Source organism: Mugil cephalus, chromosome 13 (genome assembly GCF_022458985.1).
Source record: "Mugil cephalus isolate CIBA_MC_2020 chromosome 13, CIBA_Mcephalus_1.1, whole genome shotgun sequence".
Classification (NCBI taxonomy): domain Eukaryota; kingdom Metazoa; phylum Chordata; class Actinopteri; order Mugiliformes; family Mugilidae; genus Mugil; species Mugil cephalus.
Window position 1 is genome coordinate 24439508 of NC_061782.1, and position 21207 is coordinate 24460714.

A 21207-nucleotide genomic window follows, 5' to 3' on the forward strand; every position below is an offset into this window, starting at 1 on the left:
CTCACATTTTAGGCAGATGTCAGTGAGATCTGACATGATTTCTGGACATAACTAAATTTGTAGGTGTTGGATTCTCTGATGAAAACTTGCAGCAAATGGTGGCACAGTTTAAAAAACATCAAAAAAATATGATCGTTCAAGGACTTAAGTTATTTGATTTATTATTTAACACCCAAATAAGGGGAGTGTATAAAATGTGTTAGAGCAAACCAAGCAAAAAGTGTGAACCTGCTCTTCACCTGTTGAGCTTAAGGACCACGTGATGTTGAGGTTGAAGTTGTTCGACGCATTGATGGACATGTCCAGGTTCTTGTTGGCCTGCAGGTAAAACAAACAGAGGTGTTACTAGGCTGGAAATAAAAAAAAATGGCACAGGCAATTAAGATGTATTCATACACAACACAAAGCCAAATGGTTTCATTTATTTCCTGGTTTCCTGGTTTTGGGTGTGTAGTTGCTCCCTGGACAATATAAAGCTAGATGAACTTATCTCTGAACTTCTGCGTATATTCACAGCAACAACAAAAAGTCTTTGGTGAAATATTTTCAGCTTGAGCTGAACCGTCCTCACTTCAGTTTGCGCCACCCAGAGCAAAAACTCTTTCTGCATTGTTCCATTGATTTGGTTTGCAGTGCTGCGTCTAAATTCCACTCTGAATTGTATCTGATAAAACCTCCGGCTCAGAGAGGGAAGGAAATGCGTCTGATAATAAAGTGGAGAATTCAGATGTAACTCACAATCTGACAACATTACGAGGACACGGAGTTCAATACACAACATTAACCATTCGCTTTCTGCCATGGGCTGATGTTCAAACCTCTCCGTTATCAGAATTCTCGATCAAAAGACATTAAGAACTGATTCACATGTATCAGGTTCCTCTTCTACTTCCCGTTACCTCTCTCTGCCTACCACCGTGTTGTGCCTTTGCGTTACCTGTTCAGGTGTGGCCATGAAGTTGATGGCTGTGTAGTGGCGGTCATCTTCTTGAAGCAGACTGAAGGTAAACTGGTAGTCGATCAACAGATTGTCTGGGCAAAAGGAGATAGGTGTAGAAAGAATTACTGAATGGACTAACAGTATTTCTAGATCGCACACAGACACATTTATGAAGCTAAAAACACAGCAGACGCTGACTACGATATTTACTTAGATGAATAAGAGTACGGTGGTGGACCTTTACTCAAAGATCTCCAGTCAGTGACAGAAAAAAAAGAAACACACATGTATTATCTAATATGAGCGGATGCCTGTTGATCAATAGAACATGAGGGAGAGTCTTAACGGTCATGTTCTCCCAGAGATTTCATCTCTTCTGAATGCAGCTCCTACTGAGTATCTGGGAGCAGACAATGAGCCACGTAGAGAGAATCACAGCGATTCAACAACTGGACGGACAGAAGGATCCACGCTGGGTCACCTTGTCTGCCTCACCGGATGAGGGGAAAGGGTGGGAGGAGAAAACCGGGGGCGAGAGAAGAGCTCGAGGAACAAAGACAGAAAGCAGCTCTGTGGCCATGAGAGGATGATGGGCTTAGAGGGGAATTTTATTTTTTGGTAATCAGTGTGACTGCTGAGTGCTAACCCTCCAAGGTAATCCAGGTGTGTGTATGTGTGCGTCTGTGTGTGTGTCTGTATGTGAGGGGGCAGTTCAGGTTAAAACAAACAGGTACAGGTAACACTTGGTCTTTTATTTCCAGTTGCCGTTTTCATCACCATCAGTCCAGTTAGTTATTAGACTAATAAACTGCAAACCACAAACGATTCATCAAATCCCACAAAAAGAACTGCTGCATCCAGAAAATTGTGGCCCAGACAGACCCAACAATCCAGCTAATTAAAAGAGTGATTTGCAGATTGTGCCATGTCTGCGGAGCCTCCACACGGATGAAGACTGATGGAGTGTAGTGCACTCACTCACGGCTGAATGAGAAATATTTCCAAAAACAACTTATGAAAAACGCTTTGGATGTAAATGGGGCTACACCAACCACAGTGTGAGCTTACTGAACACGAGTCAGTCAGACAGGTGGGAAATAATTTATGTTAACTTATGGATTTCAGCTGTAATGAGACAGCAAATTCATGAGTTAAATGCAAAAGGAGCACATTGTAAGTACAAATTGTGAAGATGTAACTTGCAGTGAGCTCTCTTTAAAACGCAGATGAGCAGAGTAGTGTGTTCTTTCCAAGCTTCTTTGTCACATCTTTGGCATGTAGACAGAAATGCCCACAGAATGTGATTATTTTAAATTCTTTTTTTGTTAAAAGTGGCATCAAGAGTGAAGAAGTGGAGCAGTTTATTATGATATAATGTAAAAGTAGTACTTTTATTGTGTGTGCACTTTGCTTTAAAATGACAGGTGTTTAACATATTGGAAACCCAGGACTCATAGTAAGAAATGTGCCAGGCTGAAGTGACCTTTGAGCCAGGCACCAAACCCCTAGTGGGTGCTGAGTCTGTATGAGTCATAGTATAAGCTCACTACTGCAGGTGAGTGCAAACGTCTGGGTTTAAGAAGTACAATTTAGAACCTTCTTGTCATTTTTGCTGGAGACAACGGATCTGCAGGTGTGACAAACTGGAAGGGTTAGCGGTTCCGTTTCTGGATTGTGCGTGTGCCCTTATTTAAACGAGTGGACAAATGTGACACGAAGACAGTACAGCATTACTCCCAGCACAACGACTTAGGAGAACATGGGGTTGGTTCGAGCCCTACTGTGTCCATGGCTGAGGAGCCACTTAAACTGCTCCAACTGTGCTCATTTGGATGGGTCAAATGCAGAGAAGACATTCATATACAGCGCCCTCAGAAGTCTCTAAATTCCTGCAAATAAAAACGACTGAGAACACCAGCACATTCCATTAAGTAAACAAGGAAAACCCAATTAAACAAATTAATCTGAAATATTGTGTTATAGATAGATGGATGGATGGATGGATGTTTGTGGGTTTCCTCACATGAGCTGCTTGCTTCAGGTCCGTTCTAAATATCATTGTTGGATCAAGGTCAGGACTTAGACTTGCCCATGCCAACACATTCATTTTGTTCTTCTTGCTGCACAAGCAGCTTCTCCTAAGGCTAGAGGACAGATGTTCTGGTATTTTCTTTTAGAATTCACAGGTTTACTTCCAAAGTCATTGGTCCATCAAGGATGACCAACGGTCCCGGCCCAGTTGCAGCAACAGGCCCCGTAGACTGGATGGGGTTTCTAGAGGTGTCACAGACATGTAATATTGGTTCATTTTCCCGAACAAACAAATACGCAAGTATACTCTTTCTGTTTCATTAGTCTACTTGTGTGACCCGTGTGAAAATCCTCTGAGGTTTTACGTCAATCTTATGCAGAGAGTAAAAGGGAGGGCGCTAAAACTTTTGATCAGCACTTTACATACAGTACTCTTCAATCTGGTAATTTACCAGATTAATTATATGGACTGCGTTTTGCTCAGCATCAGTTACAGTAGTGTGTTGTCAAATGGAGCATGGCTGTCTAAATACTGCTTTTTTTTAGCTGCAAAAAAAGAACATCCATTAAAGATAATACGTTGCTATCTAGTGTCAGGATCCAGCAGAGATGCTCCAGAAGCTCTTCAACTGACACAGCAGAAAAACTTTGTGTCACACAGTGTAGAGTGAGAGAGATGTTTCGTTTACCACCTCCCTCTAGCTCTACAATCCTGGGGCGTCACCAAGACGAAAGCGAATTATGTTTGACAAACACCCTTGTTTTGTTCAGCCTTCACGGCGAGTTAGCCCGAGCAGCAGATATCATCAGATCAAAGACAATATTTTTTCCGTAACATCTCTCTTCTTCCCTCCTCCTCCCTCCCAGGCAGACGCACTCTGCTGCTGCTACCGCTGCTCAGTTGTTTATCCCATAAGGGTCGTCAGTAACTTCACAGAATTTGTTTCCTTTTTTTTTCCCCAGCTTTTCTAAAGGGGTTAGGGACTTGTGAGTGGAAAGTGTTTGTATATTTACTTGTGAGTGCATCCAGTGTGTATATGGGAAAACAGTGTGGACACACCTTCTCATTGAGTTGTGAAGTATGAGAAGGTGTGTCCAAACTTTTGACTGGTAGTATCTGTGCTTGTTCATGTGCTTGTACTTAACCTGCGCGTGTGTCACTTTGTATTTTCTGAGTTAACCAAGCAAAGTCAAAAACAAACAACAACAGTCCCTCTGTGCATTTCCAATAAGTCTGATTTCAAGGCTGTTAGGAACAAGAGCATCAGCCAGCTTTAAAAGTTCAGCTCAGCTAATTACAATTCCCACCCGAGGAATCTGACAAGCGGTTTCACTTAGGCAGTCGCAATTACACGCACACACGTGCCAATTGTCACTCCAGACGAATCATACTGAGGTATCACTTAAGTTATTACCGACCACCGGAAGAACTCGGGTAGAAAAGATGCATGGCAATTTCTCGAGTTCACAGATGAGTGATCTTATTACCATAATATGTAAGCTGATTCAGCCTATATGAAACAAAAGGCTGCAATGGGGAGCGAACAGACAGAGGAGGAAGCCATCACCCGGAACATCATCTGATATTCCTGCAGTCTGCCTCCAATAGAGATACAAAACAAAGCGTGAACTCACTGCCAATGTCAGTTTTGTCAGAATCTGTTGCTGAGGTTTCATTTAATGCTTGTTAACAACTCATTATTTCCCATTTGCAACACCTTCCGCGCGGAGCGCAGACAGACGATAACAGCAACAGCATGCTGAGAAAACAGCTCAGAATCAGGGGAGCAAACACGAGGACGACACAGATTCAACATCCGACAGGACTGGAAGTCAAGGAAAGCTGGAGGTAATGTATGCATGAGGTCAGCTGACCTCCTTCTATTAGATTCTCACTGTGCCTTCACAATAGGCTGATATGAGAAATCACACGGTAACTAATTCTAACACAAGAAACACCAGAATACACATGGAAATAAATACATATTTAAAAGTCTAACAGAGGACGTGTGTCCTGTCTACACACACTGTGGCTATACCTAGAATTAAATGGAAATGAATTAGATAGGTGATAGGCCCCATTAAGACCTTGACATTAATCACGGGGAATGAGTTTAATTAAGGACACATTTAACTGATCCAGTCTCAGACAATATTTGGAGGTTGCATCCGACCACATTCCACTAGTAGCGTGAGCACTAGAAATTCTGCCTCATTCATTCAAAATAAAATATGCAACCACTACTACTACTACTACTACTACTACTATGTAATATCACCTGAAAAGATAAAAGTACCATAAATGATGTCTGTTCATTAGACTTCCAACTCCAATCATTGTAGCTGTAAACAAACTAAATAATAATTAAATATAAACAAGAATTAACTACGGAGTTATTGAGTGTGAGTACACTGTGTGATTCTGTCACTTAACACCATATGTGCCTGTGGTTAATTATTGATGTGATCGTGTTGATGTATAAAAAGCCGCCTGGAGTCTAGTCAAAGCGTGAGTCTTGTGTAGGTTTCTGAAATATCTAACGTCAAAGCCGATATAAATATTAATAATAAATGATCATACGTGCTTTGGGTGAGAGAGAGACTTAACAGCCTGTTACAAAACACGAAAGCCATGACACAAGTTTGTGGTTCCAATACAGGGATGAGCAGAGATCTAGTCAAGACAGCAGCTGTTACAATATTCAACTGTCCGCCAAATCATGTCCGTTTATTTGCTCGCAGAACGTTAAACTAAGATCACTACAGGTTCTTAAAGCTGGCCACTTGGAACTGGACTGCCCAGGATGGATGTTAATGCAAGGTCTGAATGTTCAAGTCCAAATAGTGAAAATGGTTATTACCTCGAAAAAGACTCAACAGATGGAGCATACACTGTAGAAAACTATTAACACAATATAATATATCCTTACATCATCATGTGAACATCATTTTCACATAAATGTGTTTCATCAACAAACTGAAAAAAACAAACACATTTTAAATCTGATATTAAAAATTTAAATGATGGTAAAACTGGCAACCAAGTAACAAACCCTTAGAAATAACAATTACATTATACACCTGTTCACAATTAAACATTCACAGTGTGCAACTCAGAGACCTGTACAATGTAACACCAGGCCACAAATATAGACAATTATCAGCGCAGGAAGACTGATCAGTTTTGTAGATAATACAGTGTTAATCTAAAAAGTTCTCCAATTCCATGGCCTGTAAATGAGCCTGATATTATCGCAGCCTTCGGCCAACAATAAAGTTGTACTCTACAATACTTTTCATGTTACTTGAGGTGATGCAGACTTCAGGATATTATCAATTAGATTCACTGGCATCTTGGCATTTAACCCAAGTGTGAGTGAGCAGACTCGGGGCAGTGGGTCAAGGGAGCAGTTTAAGGTTTTGGGTGTTTGCTTAAGGCAGCTTAGCCACGGATATAAAGGGGTTAAACTAGTGACCTCGCCGTCTCAAACCTGCCTCTCTAACCACTATCACATACCGACAATTACGCCACAGACTACAGACTACACTTCACAGTTGCTTGTACTGTATGCAGTCCTATCCACCCATAATGCCACACTGTATTAGCATGCACCCAACTGACCCAAAATCAGTCAGAATATTTAATGGCCTGTCATGGGTAGCTAGTGGAAAGCAAAAAAGCTTTTTTGGCCTGATAGGACCAATTAGTCCACGCGGGACAAGAGTCCAGACGCAGTGCCTGTCATCAAATATTAAGGCGTCTTGGACGGATGCCAGATCGTGGCCTAATGAACGGCCTTGGGCCAGCAACACTGTTGAGTGCTGATTACTGCCCTGCCACTGCTTTGAGGTTTGAATTGACTACAGCAGTCTCTAACTTCTATTTCATTTGTCTTTGATATCAGCTTACTACCATCTCTAGTCATGTCTGGTAGTAATGGCACTATGATAGATTAACCCTCATTAGTCCTCTCCTAGCATCGATTCATATTTCAGACATCACTATTGAGTCTTTATGGTGTGTATCACTAATTGTCCTTTAATTGCGATTGTGGGGCTGTCAGTAGACAATGAAGCCACTTTTGTTCGGCCTGACTAAGCTTTCCCAGCATGCCCGCAGGCTACATGCAGCGAGCAGCACTGACTGACTGGTGTGAGCCGGTAATTCAACCGACTGCTGGTCTCTCCAGTAGACGTGGCAGGACGCTCGGTGGCCGTTCCTAATTAGACATCCCTTGTAGCTGACTGTGATGGAGTATGACAGCGGTTCATTAAAGCGCTGTCCTGGAGATGCCTGCTCATAAATGCTCGCCTGGCTGGGGGCAAACTCATTAAACAGCAAAGTTGCTTTTCATCAATTGACTGGTGGTTCAATATGACAGTGTTAACTGAACCAAAGCGTCGCTCTCTGCGCTTCATCCCCGACTGAGATGAGGAACACTGCCGTCAATATCTGGACGCTCATATTTATCAGTGTGATGAAAACATTTCAACATGACTTTCTGACTTTTGCTTTACTTTCTACGTGCAAACTTTGTCAAGATTAAGTTTCTGACCCCACTCTTTGTTGTCTTCAATAGTTATATTTTAGGAAGAAGTGTCTAAATGAGAAATGTGAGATTTATTTTTTCCTATAATGATCAATCAATTGCAAAGCAAGGACAAACCTAGCAACTAAGTCACCTTGCTAAGAAGTTTTGTCAGAAATGTTTCACCGAAACATGTCGTGTCACATGACGTTTATCCCATAAGGGGCAAACATGTAAGTAACAAACAGATGTCTGTGACAGCTCTCAGTCCTCCAGGTCATGATAAATGGCATCAGTAGGTGTGGTTAGAAAGGACTATCATCCAAGTGTCTGGTCATTGGAGAACCAAAGAAGGCACTGCTCAGGCTCTAATATAGATGAATAACTGATAATGGACTCTAGTCAGGTCAGATTCAGGTGGGTACTACCCACATATGTTCTGAAATAGAAACCTTCGCAAAGTTCAACAAGTGCAGAGCCTCTCGATCTGACTGGACATTCCTTCTGATCAAGACTGGAGGTTAAACGAGGCCTCTTTGTTCTGACCAGCCTGATTATTCAGATTATTAGTGGAATACAATGGTCTATGTAATCACAGCCAATTAGCGTGCTCCTTCATTCCTCTGAACAAGGTGTTGATTAGGTGAATTAAACCTCCAAAGACCAAACGTATGCCTGGATTGTTCCTTGTTATGCCACCAAATGAGTACGTTTTTAGTTTAGTTTTGATGGATAAGAAGCACTTTAATCAAACTCTTGGTTACTCCTGCTATCATGGGAACATTCTCCATCTTCTCTCAAGAGCAAAGAAAGAAACATAACATTATTATACACATTTAAAACTAGTTCAAGAGGAGAATTGTAAATCATAATCATAGAACAAGCCTTGACTTGTTTGTTTATTCTGGATTGTCTGAGTTAGATCAGAAGAAGATTTCTGACTTTAAAATCAAGATGACTGAACGAGCTGGCATCTGGTCGTGTTTTTGAAGTTTAGCTTCAGACAGTTACAATAGTTAACTTTCAGTGAACCCGTTTACAGGCGACGTATGTCTATACAAATGAGTCAGAGGAGAAAGAAATCTGCAGGCAGAGAGGAGGCTCTGCCTGACTCAGAGCAGATGTCAAGGGTTCTGGACTTGTTGTGACATTAAAGGGGATATGAAGCACTCAGTCAAGTAAACGACATTTTATAGACGGATAGCATTTAAGCATTAGCATTTAAGAAGAAAATATCGCTGTCATTATATTTTTTTTTAGCACGAGCGCTGCCTTCTTCTTGTTGTACTGTGGCCTGTGACGTTATGGCATTTGCTGTCCTGTAAAATCTCTTACATACATTTAGTGTAAAGCAGATTTTTTCAACAGTAGGCTACCCTTAAGTAAGCAGTAAAAAAAAAAACAAACAAAAAACAGGAACAGTCCTTGTTGGGTAACAGCTGTTAAACTAACAAAGGCCTTGGTAGTAATTAGTGTCGATGGAGCAACACGCATCGGTTATACAAAAACTATACCCAAACAAGTTAACACAGATATATTGTTTGCACTGTTTATAATCATATTCATGTATCTATCCAACACCATGTAGCATGTACTTGTTTTTTCCAGTTTTGTTCCAGCTAGCTTGGCTCACTTGCTACAAACGGGGCCCTGCAGTGTTTCTGCTCGGGCATCTTTCAGTGAGAGCCACTTCCAACACGTCCACCTCCTGGAATATAATGTGGAACCTTGAGCGGTTGGTTGGTTGAGATAATGGTTTTCTATTCACCTTTATGGAGTTTTAGGTAAGCGACTGACCTCTTTTTCCTGGACTTGTGATGGCCTGTAGGTGTTTTGTCTCGAGGCGCACAGAAAGTCAGTAACTGTTACATGAATAGAATAAATCCAACCTACTTTAGTCTGTAAAGGTGTTGGTTAGATTCCCTTTTCAAGGCTGTTCCATATATATGTTCCATATATAGTGTGTTTGTGTCTTCAGACACAGTGGTCATGTCCTTCCAAATACATTACCTTCCAGACTACATGTTGCAGTCAAATGCTCAAACACGTGAAGAAGTTGTCAACTTTCTTAGCTTGGGTTCTTAAAAGAAAAGTGCTACTTGCAACACATTTCACTGAAAAGCAGCTTCAAATTGACAGACTAATATCTTTGATGGCTTTTAGAGAAGCATTAATTTGAGGCTTGGATCTTATGGTGCAGCCTTGAAGCCAGACAAACATCACCACCAATTAATTTTTCTTCGTGAGAGAAAGCTGGTTTGGAGTCTCTTTGCGGAGAATACATTTGCTGAATATTTTCTGGCAAAGATCTGCTGGCCAATCAAAACATTGTGTGGGGCTTTATGGGGTGATGGGCGCCAGCTGAGCACCGTAGAGTTAAATTAGCTTACAACAAACGGCTTCTTACTGGTTGCAGAACGATCCAATTGCCAATTGTGCTTTTTACAGTATCACTTGAAACACACTGCATAACGAAATCCAAATGGTGTATTAGCAGACTCCAGTCTGGCTAGTTATGATGTACCACGTCAGTTAACATGGAGGCTGTAACTCCTAAAATAGTTACATGCCAATGCCAAATTCACCTTTTTCTGTGTTAGTGGAACTAAAAGCAATGTGATGTTGGGTTCAGTGTTTTGTCCACATGTGGCATGTGTACCAGCCAGGAATCGTACCATCAACCCTGCTACCAGAAGAACTCCTGCTCTGAACAGACCCTCTCACTCTTTGCTTTCTGCTAAATCTCTCCGCTGGCAACAGTTTCCCAAACTTCTACAGTCAAAATCTCCATCAAGGCGATGACTTCCTCACCTGTAATCTGGATGCAATTTGAAATGATTTGAGATGGAGCTTTATCAGTATCTTCCTTCCAGTGACATTTAAAGCTAATATTGACCTCTCGTACCGGACGAGTAAATGGATGGCTTTTAAATCTCCAGTGTATACACTCCATTTCTCTCTCTACATGCGTGTGTGTGTGGGGTGTGCTTTCACGTGTGAACATCTGAGTGTGCCCGCCCTTGTTCAAACAGCGCTAACCCCATTTCATAGACAGCAGAAAAGATAATGTCACATTAATGACAGAACATAATGGAGTCAAACACATCTGAAAAAACACACAGCACTTCAGCTGCAGCCATAGTGATATCAAGGAGCTCTGTACCTGGGCTGGTGTGTTTCTATGTCTGCATTATCTAAGGCCCTTCACCGTACGGGGCGAGGGCATTGGTGCCATCTAGTGCCTTCAAACCTCAGTCCAGAAAGCAGCAGGCAGGATAAAAACATAGTATCCATTAACAGTAATATCTCACTTCCAAACATAATATTACTGGAAGTTGCAAAATGTTAGCTGGACACACATTCCATAAAAATACCAAACGTTATTTCCTGACCTGAGGTACGTTCCTATTCTTTGCGGATTTAATAAATAAATAAATAAATAAATTTCTGATTCTGCCCGTTGATGTGAAGCCATGCTGTCGTCCTCAATCAGAATCCCCGGCTGAAGCCGTTTCCCGATCAAAGGCGTTTTTGACGTGACCCGTGCAATTGGTGACAAGACTCCCGTGATTGCTGTATCCTTTCAAGCCTCCCTCACTGGAGCTATGATGGCTCCACTCTAAGTCGAGGGTTATTGACATTGACAGGAGCTGAATTTTTGTCTCGTGTTAGAATAACAGAAGAGAGGATGGTAATTCATAGACCCAATGTGTGCGTGCATTTCCGTACAAATGTGTGTGTGAGAGAGACAGAGAGATGCAGAGTGAGTGAGAATAGTTGTGTGCCACAAAACATCTGTTTTGTCTAGAGCATTCCTCCTTCGTCTGCCCTTTAGACGTAAAACCAGCAATTTGTTGCAAATGAGCCAAGTCAATGTGATCCCTGCTGGCATCTGGCAACAGCAAAACAAAACCCTGGACAGACGCACAACGTCTTTCTTTATGCTTCCGTGTTAAAAGTGAGAAAATATTCGATTAAAATGCAACAAAAACCTGTTATTCTTTTTTTAGAGAATCATTTATCCATAGTTCAACTTGAGAGCCACCTTATAGCAACCCATACTTTTGACTTCGATCCCAAAATGGACAGGAAGTTCACTAATAATACGACTAAAAATGCCTCAGGTAAACCCTTAACAGTCCATTCAGTAGGAAACAGTCAGCTCCCAATAACTATCTAAACACTTCTAATCTGACTGTTTCTGTCTGGTTGGAGTAAACCCATTCTCTCTGAGCACATTTTCTCCACGTAGGGTAAACATCATGCAGGGAGTTTCCAGGAAGGACAGAAACATGGAGGTAGAAAAAAAGAGAAAAATGTCAAATTGTATGTGATCAGCTGGGTTGAAGTTGTGGGGAAATCTCTGTCATCTCCTGCTACTGATGACATTTAAAGCTAATATTGACCACTCAAATGATCATATGGGACGTTTTGGAATGTAAAGAGAGATCTTATGCTGCTGATTAACTGATTAAGCTTGTATTGGTATTTCAAGACTATTCCTTTTTTGTTCCTAAATCAACTAAAAACAAAAAGAAAGAAAAAGAAATACAGAGTTTGTATATTCACCATATTTCTCACTGTCTCGCCAAATTAAATATGATTCTTCAAGCTCCCAGGATAGACAGACAGCTCTGTTTTAATGTGTGTTGTGGGACATCTATGGCTGTATGAAACACAGTTTGAATATGCGTCTGAGTATTTAAAGGAGTCCCCCTACCCAAAAAAATAAGGAATAACAAAGTGGAGTCTTTATAGTTGCTGAAGGAGGTAAGCGTTTACTCCAGTCAGCCAAAGCCAGGGAGGCTAGTAGGAATAGCTTCTTTACTGGCACCGAGTGGAGAGAGTATGGACATGTGTGTGCGGGTAGGCCAAGGAGGTGAGGAAGACTCAGGTGTAGTGGTGGCAGGATACTTACAATAACAGGTCCCTCGGAGAGGGTTACCAAGGTAACGGTTTTCTGAGTCACATCTGTAAAAGCACAGGAGAAGAGAGACAGGTGGAGGAACAAGAGAGAGAACGAATCACAACATTAGCATTCAACAAGGGTTGAGTTTTTACAGACAAATGTTTGTGTGAGTGTGAGTGCTTGTGTGTGTGCGTGTGTGTGTGTGTGTGTGTGTGTGTGTGTGTGTGTGTGTGTGTGTGTGTGTGTGTGTGTCAGGTGGGCCCTTGCTGCAGGTATTGTCTTCCCCCACCTCTCTGCGAGGTGATTTCCCCTGACAATCCCGTCTAGCCATAGCTGTTCTCTTTCTCCCACGGCCCACGCACTCACACATTCTGACACACATTATCATCAGACAGAACACCTTGGCCTATAGCGCCAAAAAGAGAACTGCACAGCTTACAGATGTAAAAATCAGTGATGTGTCACGCTAACATCTTGAAGGAGCATCATCGGGCTGAAGGGGTCTTTGGGAGAGTAGGAGGAAGCTTGATGGACACTTCAGACTCCATTTTTTAGACTATTCATGCTTGGAGCTACACAGACACCTTAACCTTTGGCATAAGTGATCTATAATAGTGGTCAGAGTTAAAATGTCTGAATCTCTATTTTCTAGTTTTTCCACAGACAAGGCTTGAGTCTGTAGGTTCAGATTTCTGTTTCCAGACTCTCTGTGGATCATCCCACAGATACTTGATCAGTTTGTGCTGTTCTTCATGTTTTTTTTTTTTGAGCTGTTGATAAACCTCAAGTAGTGTCATTGCTATGGGGTGGGGCTGCCTGGTCTGGTCTAGGTCCACATGAACACCAGGTCAAAGAGTTTCCCAGTAAAACGCTGAATGGTCATCACAAGATGGTTAATGTTGTTTACGTCTCCTGTACAGTTAAAAGTCCTCTTGTAGATTCTACCTATGTCTCTGCAATATACTGTAGTAGGCACTAGTAATAGTAGTGGTACTTGTGTGTGTCTTGTCTAAATATGTGTAGCGCAGTGACACTAGGTGAACCAGTATTTCACACCTTTTTATGTTTTCATTAATTTATTGTGGAAGTTACATGTGATTTCCATTTTGAACCCTGAGATCGATCTTTGTACTGGCTACTACATGCTGACCTAACATGCTGATTTAAATCAGCATGGCTAAATAATATGTCTGAGAAAGTATTCTTCCACAAATCTGTTCTGATCATCTGATAGCTCCAGGACATATGACCAAGGAAATACAGTATGTCTGGAAATACTTGGCTGACCTTCCACACAGACTGAAGAGCTATGAAAGTCTTTCGAGACTGTCTGATAGCCCTCTCCCTCGATCATCTTGCTCCTTTGTTTGGGTATTGCAGAAATTTAAGTTCCAAACTCCCTTAGGGAATTCATTTAGAAGATTTCAATCTTAAATGAAAAGCCGGCTAAACATGTACCAATTGAAGTGAATTTGAACGATGGCACTGCAATGTTTAACCTTAAGGAGGGTGACATACGTTGAGCTTGGATTTGTTGCAGTAAGACTCTATTTCAGTGGAGGCTCAGTAATGACAAACAAAAACCCAGCATGAAACACTTCTCAAACCTGGATCAATATGCTCATTAGAATTACTGCTTTTCCAATATACACTCTGTACAATACACAGTATAAACAGCATAGTGTTGATGAATAGGAGAAATGTGAGGTGTAATGGCTTCAGCAATAGTGCAAAACAGATTCAGTATTTTACTTCTTTTCTAGACTATGAGGACTGACTACTGAAGAAAGACAACTTTTAGTGAAGTATTGATTTCTGTGTTTGACTCTCTGGACCATGGACTTTATAGAGATACGAAACTGCTCCTCTAAAGTGAAGCCAAAGCAAGTAGAGCTCACCCTGGTGACTGGCTGCAGTGTAGGTCGTAAGCCCGACCCCACTTATGATGGGAATCGGATGGGATGGGAACAAGGTCAAACTAAAACACTAAAATATACGTCAAATCATCTTTTCAAGGACAGTTGTATCGTTTTAGGTAGTTAATATAATACAGAAGCATGCTCAAGTGTCCATTATTCAGATAGGTTACACTGTAATTATTTGATAGAAACAGGATGTGACATCATGATGACTACTAGCTGTCATGACAACCACCACATACACATACGGTAGTATGGTCATATCCACATCCATGTCCATATTTACATACAGTCTATGGTCTGGACTGACATTATTCAGAGGTGGATTGAGGGGGGAAAAAAACAAAAAAAAAAAACACACTTGACATACTTTATCATGGCCAGACAAGAACATCACGACATTTCAGTTTAAATACAGCTGTCATTATGCACATATTGTTTAAAACTGTTTAGCAGGCCACGCTATTCACTCTTCATTTAATTTTGACATTTCCAGACGTTTCTCTTTTACTCACAGTCAGGAGTTCTTTTTTATAAAGCACATTTCTGATGATTGACAGTAATTGGCTGTGGCTAAAAGTTGTGACCTTTAGGTTAAGAGAAAGCCTCTAATGACTAGTAAGCTGCGCCACAACAAATTAGGTTAAAAAAGTATATAGATTTTTCAGTGAAACTTTAAAAATACATAATGAGATTTATACTTGTTTCAAAGGGCCACGCAGTCCAGGAACTTAACTGCTCTTAAGAGTAATGTACAGTTTCACAGTCAGCAGAAGTAATTAAAGAAAAACATCAGCTATCACAAAGAAATGATGTGCATACTTTTGAGGCCATTAACATGTCAGGATGGATGACGGGTACCTGAAGTAGTTCAGGCCACAGATAGGAAAATTAGTGCCTGGCGGAGGGAACAAAAGCAAGAGTTATTAAATGTCCGCTGAGAGCAGAGTGGAAGCGAAAGGTAGAAAAAAGTATAATTGTTATTATAATGGCAAAGCTTTCAACATGTCTGCAAGAGTGCTTGCATCGCTGAGAGGGAGGGATGAGTCTTTATTGTGTGCATGTGCTTGAGCGCATCTGTAGGACATGCATATAGAGGATTAGGTGCTTATGGACATGGGATTAAATTCTGTAATATGGCCACAGGTAATCTATAACCTTTACTTGACACTATTGACAATGAATTATCCACAGAAGCCCACAGTCTACTCATTGCTTCCCAGTGTTGCAGTGGATAGAGGGAGGATTCAAAAATACATGAATAAAGAGCGTATGGAAAAGAAAGACTGTGGGGAAAACAGAAGAATAAGTTTAGGGGGAAAAGGGCAGGTAGGGTTTAAAGGCAGTGTTTGTGAATTCTCTTGTAGCGCTGCACCAGGTCACAAAGCAGAACTAGATGCTGAATATTTCATTCCTCTATAAACCCCGGCCAAGGACGAGGCCTTAAACTACAGCGGCTTCACACAGCTTCTGTCCTCAATCGCTTTCAAAACATAAAACACCAGCAAGCTTTTTTTCTGTCCCAAGAGAATCACATGAGTCTTGAAAAGATCTCTTCAAATATGACCAAATATTAGACTATAATTTAAGATGCTGGAAACAACAGATTGCTTTTGAAGAATCTGGATGTGTTTACATGTTTGGGAGCTCTTACTGGATACAACAAAAATGAGACACTATCGACCACTTCCATCATCTGCACCATAGATGCCTTCAAATATCCACAGTTCGCACAATCAAGCACTGGTTTACAGACAATCAGATGCAGAAACTTTTATGACTACATGAATTACAGTACGGTCCAGAGAGAGGGATAGGTAGAATGTTCAGATCAGACAGGATGGATAACATCCATCTTGGTTTCTTTTTTTTAGTTCCTACACGTTTAGATGTAACAGCTCTTATGTCCAAAGCTGAATATGTTTTATTTATCTGTGCTGTAAAGAACCAAAGCCAACACAGGACAGAAAGTAGGGAAGGTACAGCTTGAGAGAGAACGAAAATGGCTTATTAAGTCAGAGAAGGCTGGTGTGAGAAAGAGCAGCGTCATCCCAAGAGTCTTTGACTTTAAAGCTTTGGAGGCACTCCCAGACGACTGCAACAAAGAATGAATTGAGGACTACAATAGGCCTATTTGAACACAAGGAGATTTATTGTGATGAATGCGATGTCATGTAGCCAAATATGATCTAACAAATACTTCCATCGAATCACTTTTCTTCCTCTTGTAGTCTGTTGTAGTTGTATTTCCAAAGGAGAAAAAATTGTCCCTCCTCTCCTCAGAGGTGGCCGGAGATTCGGTGCATCCGTTCATAACTACAGCTGGTGTGAATTTAGTGCTTAGTGTGTTTTAACTATATTTCAACAGGGTGAGCTGAGCTGATACAAGAAGCCTGAACCTGGCACTCTGCCTTTTACATTACGACTGTGCTGATACTACATTTGCTCTTCAATTTAACCACTGTCATTTCCTGCAGTGATGCCGTGTCAACTCTGCACTCATTTCTTATCAAACAAATACCCTGCGGAGATAAAATGGAGAGAATTGTCCTTTTAAATGCGGATGCTCTATGCTATCTAGCAGAATAAAGTGGTGGCAGACAGGAGACACTTCTTCGATACTGTGAGCAAAATATCATTTCAAGGTTATTTGTTTTGATTATATCTTCAATTTTCTACAACATGATGATGTGTCCTATGTTTAGAATGTCAAGGAAATCACTTTTAATTATTTCAACTGCATTACAATCTGAAAAGTAAGCTTCCCCAAGTGGTAGCTACATTTACAAGAACAGTATTGATTGAACCTGATTAAATTCTGATAATTACAACTTAATTGTTTACACGGATGCATAATAAAATGATCTGATTAGATAAAAGTGTCAACATGCACCACAAGAAGATTTTTACCAAGACAAAGCCTATTCAAACCTAGTGCTTAGTGTTCACATCTAGCATTAAAATGCACCTTGACGTGGCATCCCCTTAGATTCTTATCTCAGTTTCATACTCTGCATGCAAATAAACACCGACATTGTTTGAGGAGCAGTACAATACCATGATAGCTGTTGTAGCTCATATCTGCAGCGCACACTATTTATAAGCACTTGTGTTTATGTTCAGTTCTGTTGTGCTCTATTAGTTGACATTGTTGATGCGATTGTAGAGAGTAATCTTTGTCCTTGATGTCAGTGAATGCATCACTGACATCAGAGACTGAAGTTATGGTAGAGCTGAGAGTTTGCCATATAAGACGTGTCAGACTGATGGTATTTACGGTGTTGACATGGTCTACAGGTCTGGCATGGTCTAAAGCTAGCTATTACTGAATTTGGACAAAAAATTATATACCCTGCCTTTAAGCTACGCACTTAGGATTAGACTACCCAGGAACGATGTTAATGCCAGGTGACTGAAAAAATGTATTACTCCCTCATGTCGGAAAACAACTCGTCAACTCTTACCGCTTTCACACTGAAAATCTCAACCTGGGTCTGAATATGCCGGGTCAACCCGGGTCGACCCGGCATATTCTGACCCGGGTCAACTCGCCTTTGCTGGCTTTTACATCGGCAAAACTCCCGCTGTGAGAGCTGCGTGCCTGTTTTTTCCTCCATCATACGTCATCACGTACATTACAGTTTGCTGATGACCTGAAGAATGGACCCCTGCTCTTTCAAAATGCTGCTGATATTAGAATGAATCACTGTGTCCTGCACAGACCCCAATGTCTGCCACCAAATCTCCTGTTTTCCTCAGATGCAGAGCTCTGCCATGATCGTTAAAAAAAGTGTGGGAGATCGCTATACAAGCTGTATATAAACACAGTCGCCGTTCATCTATGCGCTTCCATTAACGACCGTTTAACAACTAGTTTGATTTGACTGATTGAAAAGAAAATTGACAAAAAGCTCTGCCCTTCAGAGATCAGTCTTTATGAGAGTAGATCAAAACTTGTTTTTGAGCTGAAGCTTCTACAATGATACAGTATGGTGGGCCGTCAAGATGTAACAGACAGGTAGTCCATATCAGAATCAGAGCGAACCAGGTTTTTTGCTCGATGTGAAAGGGGCTTCTGTCATAATTTGGGTAGCAGCTGACTGATATCAAGTCTTATTCACAGTATTTTATGTATTTCCCTGAATGTTACACTTAAATCATAGAAACGTGGGCGGCAGACAATCAGGAGGTAGAGTGGTCGTCAAATAACTGAAAGGTTGGCGGTTCTATTCCACCCTATCCCTAGCCTGTCTGTGTCCTTGGGCGAGACACTTAACCCACCTTGCTCCCAGGTGTGTGCTCCCTGGTGTATGATTGCGAGTGAGTGATGTGGGTGGTGGTCGGAGAGGACGTAGGCGCACATTGGCAGCCACGTTTCTGTCAGCCTGTCCCAGGGCAGCTGTGATTACTGAGGTAGTCCAGGGTATGACTGTGTGAGCGAATGAATAATGCATTCAATGTAAAGCAACTTTGAGTGTCTATGATAAAGTGCTATAAGAAACCAATGTTTTATTATAAAAATAACCGGGGAAACGACTCACACACCGGGAAAGGAGAATTTCCGTCACCACATGAATGCATTACGTGCATACGTTTGTAAATATACAGTGCAATAAATGTTTAAAGCAAATACCGCAAATACACACGCATACACACGCATACACACGCATACCACGCATACCACGCATACCACGCATACCACGCATACCACGCATACCATGCGCGAAATAGCACAAAACTAGCATAGAAATGTTTGATTCTAACTTGTGTCAGTGCATTATTTAGTAGAACTTGAGGAATGCACTTTTTCAAATGTGTACTTTATTTACTTTTAAACTTGATGCAAAGTATTTCAGGTCTAGAGGCCTTTATTTGGTGATGTTCATTTGAAATATCAAATAGTTTTGTTTGACCCTGAACTTTTAGCAAATGTTTGCTTGCTAATAGTTTTTTCATCTGAAAAAATAAATACCCTCATTTTAAGAGTAAAAAGAGGTTTGTTCATTAGCCTTTCTTATCTCCAGGTATGTTATCAGTTATCGGTTATCAGTATCAGCCTTTGGAAGCAGAAAGTTATCGGTTATTGGTATCGGTTCCAAAAAAAAAAGTTATCATGCATCCCTAATTTTTATATACATTTTGCTATCCCAGCTCTCAAACAATACACACTTGTCAAGCTTCTCTACTTTCCATATGACTGTGGATGACTGGACATGTGGATGATACTGTATTAAATGTGTAAGTGCACGGAGAAGATGGATAAGCAGACTTGGTAGTCAGTGCTGAGGAGAGCTCTTTTCTCTCATGGGGGAATACTAAAGACCTGGGCGCAGAGCTGCGACTAAAAGGGGACAGACACTTAAGCTGCTTAGGAAAGCCTAATGGGGACAAGATAAGAGCCAAGTGAGACTGCCTCGTCACTTAAAACACACCATGACTCAGCTACACAAAGACACACATATCAGCTCAGGTTTCTGATCCTGGAAACTCCTGCAAAGATAAATAAATTTGAGATTAAAGGTTAAGATGATACTGGTCCTGCCTGTGTGGCTGTTTGGGTGTGACACATTTTAGAAATATAGCCATGTTTCCACTGGCAAGACTCTAATGAGTCAATATACAAAAGTAAACTACATACAACATGAAACTGCTGCAATATAAAAAACAAACACACAAACACTCTTCAGAGTCAAGTACAGACAAGACACAAATTAGCAGTCAATTAGTGGAGCTCTTTACATTTGGAGGCCAATTAAAGCGAAATCAACACAGTCGCTCAGCAAAGAGAAACTACGCGGACACCTCTGCAGAGTGTACGACACAGTGCTGACACACATGCCAGGCAACTTTAGAGCTAGGGAACAGATTATTCATTAATGCAAATTAAAACAGTACCTGCTATAACATAAGAGAACATCTGGCAAGTGAATAGATTTCACAGAGCAGCTGAAGTATAGAGTGTATTTAAGGCGTCTTTCACTTGTCACTTTCTCACTCCAAGATAAGAGTCGAGGTGCTCTGACAAACGCAAATTATGCTGAGTTTAAATATCACATGATTTGCTGTAAGAGTCATTTTCACTTTCTCTGGGGGTGCAGACTGAGACTGCAACATTCTTATACTCATATAAATGTTTTAATTAATGCTATGCATGAGAATGTTAGTGTGAGAGAAAAAAAGAGTTTGATTACAAATTAAATTGAGCTACATTGCACATAAAAATATGTACATCTAAATCCACATGGATGGGTGTCAGATCTTACTGAAAGGTGTCAGCAAATTAAACATCTGGTCAGATTTGCAGTCTTGTTAAACCTGGGAGCAAACTATTTGGTTGGCTTAGATCAGAATTTTGGCAATTTTATGCTATTTTATTTGAGTGGAGAAAAAAAATGTTAAATACACAAGCAAGTGTTTTTGCTCCTCGAGAGTGAAACCAAAGCACGTAGAGCTCCCCCTGGTGAATGGCTGCAGTGTAGGTCATAAGCTCCACCTCCTCCATTTTAGTGGATGGGACTTGGACCAAACTATTTCTCGGGAGAATGGTTTCAGTCATTTTAGGCAGTTAATATAACACTTGATGCATTATTTTAGGTCGTTATTTGACACCATAGAAACAGGATGTGACATCACAATGACTACCAGTTGCCATGCCAATTGCTCTGGGAAGATAAACCATGAAAAAATTAATAAATACATACAGTGTATCATCCAGTGAAAACTAAGTGAGTCTGGAGAAAGTGTGGGCAAGTCATCGATATTGCGGCTCGACTCTCATATTATACTGAGTAGCCTCTGGCTCAAAACTCGCAAGATGGCGCCGCCTGTATCCCGGAAAATGGGATATCATGGGAATCAATTGTGGGGACGTGTTGTCCA

General features: G+C 41.0%; 1 protein-coding gene across 5 annotated transcripts in view; it reads right to left on the reverse strand.

Annotated features, from left to right (window-relative positions):
- The window catches only part of atrnl1a (attractin-like 1a), a 266309-nt gene that overhangs the window by 136173 nt on the left and 108929 nt on the right, over positions 1-21207 (reverse strand). For all 5 annotated transcript variants that reach the window (XM_047602954.1, XM_047602956.1, XM_047602955.1 and 2 more), the window contains 3 exons: positions 12419-12471; positions 938-1032; positions 240-318 (listed from right to left, as the gene is read on the reverse strand). In XM_047602954.1, coding sequence (XP_047458910.1) covers positions 240-318; positions 938-1032; positions 12419-12471 — 227 coding nt within the window. The remainder of the gene's footprint in view (positions 1-239; positions 319-937; positions 1033-12418; positions 12472-21207) is intronic.